This window comes from Stigmatopora argus, chromosome 19 (assembly GCF_051989625.1).
Source record: "Stigmatopora argus isolate UIUO_Sarg chromosome 19, RoL_Sarg_1.0, whole genome shotgun sequence".
NCBI lineage: Eukaryota > Metazoa > Chordata > Actinopteri > Syngnathiformes > Syngnathidae > Stigmatopora > Stigmatopora argus.
Genome location: NC_135405.1, coordinates 2,205,107 through 2,210,562, shown reverse-complemented (window position 1 = coordinate 2,210,562; position 5,456 = coordinate 2,205,107). Strand labels below are relative to the sequence as shown.

At 41.2% G+C, this 5,456-nt stretch overlaps 1 protein-coding gene across 2 annotated transcripts; it reads left to right on the top strand.

The window, feature by feature from the left end:
• The first annotated feature begins 399 nt into the window (after window positions 1–399).
• Window positions 400–4,903, top strand: gpr63 (G protein-coupled receptor 63). Of its 2 annotated transcripts, XM_077587101.1 has the most exons (3): window positions 400–597; window positions 762–828; window positions 3,458–4,903. In XM_077587101.1, exon 3 carries the CDS (start codon window positions 3,674–3,676, stop codon window positions 4,763–4,765), a length of 1,092 nt encoding a protein of 363 aa, XP_077443227.1. In that variant the 5' UTR covers window positions 400–597; window positions 762–828; window positions 3,458–3,673; the 3' UTR covers window positions 4,766–4,903. The 2 variants fall into 2 exon arrangements, with proteins under 2 accessions (XP_077443227.1, XP_077443226.1); XM_077587100.1 differs by having other exon boundaries at window positions 400–828.
• The last annotated feature ends 553 nt before the right edge of the window (window positions 4,904–5,456 follow it).

Below are 5,456 nucleotides of genomic sequence, written 5' to 3'. Positions count from 1 at the left end.
ATTCTCAGCAAGGTTAGCGAGAAGTAAAGCCCAGTCGGGCGTATACTTTAAATTGACCTAAAAAGGCTGAAAATGGGTGCATGAGTTAAGTTTCCCTTCTGATTTCAATGAATTGTTGTAATTCATATATAGAAGTCATATATAAATCTAGAGCACTTAAGGCGGAGCTGGCAGCGTCACTACTTGGCGGCCTTTTTGCATCAACATACTGACGTCTATTCTAGTGGATGAATGTGGCTTCGATTAAATACTGTTACTCGCTAAATTCTTGGCATATTATAAAGAGGGGATTATTACAAAACGCCATAACATGGCTATACATTTCATTTAGTCGAGTTGCTGACCTTCATTTTTTAAAATGTGTTTTTAGTACGCAGTCACATAATCCACCTCTAACATTTACGTAAAAGAAAGCAGTTTGAACATCGGTTGAAGTAATAAATGTAGTTACTTATACTCGATCTTTAGCTTTATTGGTTCGAATAGTTATGTCCTGAAAAGTCTGATAAGTGACGATGTCCGTTTCGATTGTCTCATAGCGTACATTAGACATCTAGTCTTCTATACATGATTTCTTTGGAGGGTTCGCACAGCCAGGTAAAGAAAAAGATGAAAAAACAAACTGGAGGTGTAAGAAAACTTTCCCATTGCTGTTAAGAAGGCATTCACTGAAGTCCAGACAAAATTATTTACTGAAAGTATGGAGATCGGCCAGTTTGTTCGCTTTAAACTCTGCATTCTTGTTTTTTTTTTCGGGGCAGAGGAAGTCGGGCTCGACCCTTTCTTTGGCCATTTCTTTCTTGCTTTCGACATGGGAGACTAAATGAGGTCAGTGAAAATTATACGTCTTGAAAAATATGCCTACCAAATCTATAAAGTATTTTTCAGTATTTTGTCTACTTAATCTGGAGCGATGCCGCTTTACTTAATAACTACAGGAGAATATTTAGTTTTTCGTTCTCCCCCATAAATTCGTTTTAGAAGTCATTCTCACTTCTTAAATGGAGGTTTAATTTATTGGGTCTGATTTGGTATCCAGGCGGCCCGTGGAACGAGTGGTTAGCGTGTCGGCCTCACAGCTCTGGGGTCCTGGGTTCAAATCCAGGTCACGTATTCCTGTGTGGAGTTTGCATGTTCTCAGGCCTGCGTGGGTTTCCTCTGGGTACTCCGGTTTCCTCCCACATTCCAAAAACAGAGAGACATTACACGAGAGAGTTGCAGGGAGAGACACAGTGCCCATGATGTTCTTATGAGCAGCCTCTCGCGTCCGCTGTCTGCTCGTATATCAAAATTTGTCTCATATCTCAAGATAAATATTTGCTCAAAATTTTACTTATATCTCAAATTGCTCGTATGTCGGGGCACTTGTATGACGAGGTACCACTGTATTTTGTTGTTCTGTTGTGCAATAAAGATAAGACAACTCCCTCCTGACACGATGAAAAGTAAAGAACAAAACCTGCAAAAAAATTGACAAGCATCTTTATTTTTATAAATTTCCCTTTAAATCAAAAGTTGCTGTGCAATATGAAATGAATAAAACAATCATCTGAAGACATCATCCCCATTGGTAAGTAGACTAGAGTAATATCTCAATTACCGCGGTTAATGGGGGGTCGGACCACCCGCAAAAATTGAAAATCCGCAAAATAGGGTCACCCCTATTTAAAATATTTAAAAAAAATTCCCTTTAGTGCCGAGTCCTAGTAGCAAGCAGAAGACAGGGGAGTTGCTTCCACTTGCGAGTTTCAGCGTCGATTTTCACATTTTTATGAACTGGTCATTTGTCTCTCTGTATGGCCTACGACTGACTGGCGACCAGTCTAGGGTATAGTCTGCCTTTCGCCCAAAGACAGGTGGGTTAGGCTCCAGCAACCTCTGCAAACCTTTCGAGGATGGGCGGTATGGAAGATGAATGAAAGATTTTTTTTTTAAACAATTCCCCAGAAAAAAAAATCTGCGACGTAGTGAAGCAGCGATAACTGAAGCGCGACGCATCGAGCTGTCTCTCTGTTTCCAGCCTCACAAAAAGAAACTGAGTAAATTTACCTCACATATGGCCATTTTCACAAAATTTTAACAAAAAAGTTGGATGAACTTAACCCATTTTAATACAAGATAACAAGATTGAGATTTTTGCAACCTTTTCAGAACATTTACATAAAATGGGAGAACATCTTGATCTCAAGTGAGAAATATATTACATGCTGTCCTCAAGTGGGTTGAGGACATTTTTCAATAAGGCTACTCTTTACACAGGTACGAGTCATTAAAAAATAGAAAAAGGAAACGTGCTGGCCCGGTAGCGTAAGTGGTTAGCGCGTCAGCCTCACAATTCTGGGGTCCCGGGTTCAAATGCAGGTCACGTCCACCTGTGTGGTGTTTGCATGTTCTCCCTGGCCCTGCGTGGGTTTCTTCCGAGTACTCCGGTTTCCTCCCACATTCCAAAAACATGCATGGTAGGCTGATTGGACACTCTAAATTGACCCTAGTTATGAGTGTGAATGGTTGTTTGTCTCCTTGTGCCCTGCGATCGGCACCGATACAGGGTGTCCCTTGCCTCTGGCCCGAAGTCAGCTGGGATAGGCTCCAGCACCTCCCGCGACCCTAAGGAGGATAAAGCGGTTCAGAAAATGAGTTGAGATTTGGCATCCTTTTTCCCTTAACGTTCAAGTTGTTTTTTTAAACTGTAGTTTATTGATAGACTGTCATGTTTTGTCAAAGCTGCTAGTTTTTGGGATGTGGGAGGAAACCGAAGTACTACCGGCAGAAAACCCACGCAAACCAGAGGTCAACTTGCAAACTCCATACAGAAAGGTCAGACCCATCAAGCATTGAAACCTCGATCTCAGAACTGTTAGGCGGACGAACTGTCCCACTCACCTTACGATCTCACAACAGCGCCCCCGTTCTCCCTGCCGGTTGCGTGGTGTAATTACAGTTTCAAATTCAAATGATTTTAATACTTCTTATTTATGTTTTTACTGGGAACACACACTTTGTGGAGTAGCACCACCAATTTCGTTATACGCAGCTGTTGTATAATCACAATAAAGGCTTTTGATTTTGTTTTAATATTATCATTGAGAAAAATTATTTCACGATAATTATCGTTATCGTTTTATTGCCCAGCTATACCACCGAGTGGGAATCGATCCAACACATGAACGCACTGAAAGTTAGGCGAGTGAGCCACTACACCATCACGTGGCCTGCTCAAAATATATGTGAACAAATTAATTTATTGCAGAATTCTGCCTTGTGCATATAGTACAAGCCATTCTTGCAATAAGAACATTTTACTAATGTATATTTTTAGCCCAATCTACACACCGCAGATTTTGGTAAGACACATTTGATTACTCAAACTTGGTGGACATAACTGTTTAATCACATTGGTTTGTACTAACGTTTTACTCGATTACATATGTATTCACTCGATATTTTTTTGTTACAGGTTGACAACAATAAAAACTTCCACATATTGTCTTGACCCTAGGAGTACTTGCTTCAGCAACCTAATGTACTCATCTTTGATGATGCCTGTTCACACTAAGGAAGGGTTCACACCTCTGCTGCTTGGCCTCCACAGGCAGGGGACAAAGACACTGGTCTCCGCTGCCTCATTCTGGGTCACTTGAAGATTTTCTCAACACTGAGAGAAAGCATCCTCATGGCGAACAATTCCCTCGACTCCTATGTGCCTCCAAATGCCATACCAACAACAGTGCTCCCAGAGAGCCTTAACAGCATTAGTTTATCTTTACAGTTGTTCTTCTGCCTTGTTATGGCAAGCATTTTGCTTTTTGCGCTGTTAGGAAATATGGTGGTGTGTCTGATGGTCTACCAGAGATCAGCTATGCGCTCTGCGATTAACCTCCTCTTGGCAAGCCTTGCATTTGCCGATATGATGCTAGCCATCTTCAGCATGCCATTCACGCTAGTTACTGTCATGACCATCAACTGGGTATTTGGGGAGGTTTTCTGTCGAGTTTCAGCCATGCTGTTTTGGTTCTTTGCGGTGGGGGGAGTGGCTGTTCTCCTTATAATAAGCATAGATCGCTTTCTTATCATCGTCCAGAAGCAAGATAAGCTGAGTCCACAGAAGGCCAAAGTGCTTATAGTGGTCACATGGGGAATTGCTTTCTTTTTCTCCTTCCCTTTAGCTGTTGGTTCCCTTGGCTTACAGGTCCCACCAAGGGCCCCACAATGTGTTTTTGGCTACAGCCCCAAACCAGCCAGCCATGCCTATGTATTGTTATTGATGCTGGTATCCTTCTTTTTACCCTTCTTAGTTATGTTGTACACATTCATGGGAATTTTAAACACCATCCGCCACAACACAGCTCGTATCCACAGTCACCCGGGCCGGAACCAAGCCAGCACACTGGGATTACTGAGCCTTGAGAAGCCTTTTCAAATAAACATTAATGTGAGTTTTAAGACACGTGCCTTTGCCACCATCCTCATCCTCTTCACTGTGTTTACTGTGTGCTGGGCACCTTTTACTGCCTACTGTGTTGTCTCTACTTTCAATTATGAATTCTACCATAAAAACAGTTTTTTTCAATTCAGCACATGGGTGCTGTGGTTGTGCTACTTAAAGTCAGCCCTCAACCCCATCATTTACTACTGTCGCATCAAAAAGTTCCGTGACGCTTGTCTTGAGCTGATACCAAAGTACTTTAAATTTCTTCATCAGCTGCCAGGCACCACAAAGAGGCATATACAACCAAGAGCTGTTTATATTTGTGAAAGGGATTGATCTGTTTTTTTTTTAAAGATAAACATTGTTCTTTTTAAGATTGGATTGCATGTGATGTTACACCTCAGAACAGTACCCTGTATAATACAATATTGGTGGAAAATGAAATAAAACATTAAAGATGGTCAAAAACATCAATCTCAGCAGATTGACATGTTGGCTCTGATGGGGCTTAATTATCTCAGTATCTTTAATCAAAACCACTGCGCACTAACAGCAGTGTCTGACACATGAATTTCTGAACAATGCCAATAATTAATGTCATTTTTGGATGACTGGGATACACTGTTTTCTGAGTCAAGGACAAGCAGCAAGTTCCGACTCGAGACACCAACATTAACACCTTTGCTTCGGTTATAGCACAACAAAGTTACACCCATTTAAGTGTATGTGTATTGTAATCTAAGTCCATTTCAGTTAAATCCGTCCGTCAAGTCTCTCTCTCCTGTCCTTTCTCACTCTCACTCTCTTTTTCTCTCTCTGTCGCGCGCACTCTGCGGTAAACCGCTACCGTCGGTCTCTACTGAATAATGTCACGTTTTAGTATTGAACATCATAACCACTAGATAGGTATTTGTTACTTTGTGAGTAGGTGGCGAATAAAAATAAACAAAAATATGTTTTTCTATTGGAATATCCTGTCTTTGCTGTTTTTTTCAGAGGTTGGGAACAGATTAATTTGTATTTAGTT

Coding starts and splice junctions, on each gene's coding strand:
- gpr63 (XM_077587101.1), top strand. CDS start 3,674: ATGGCGAACAATTCCCTCGACTCCTATGTGCCTCCAAATGCCATACCA.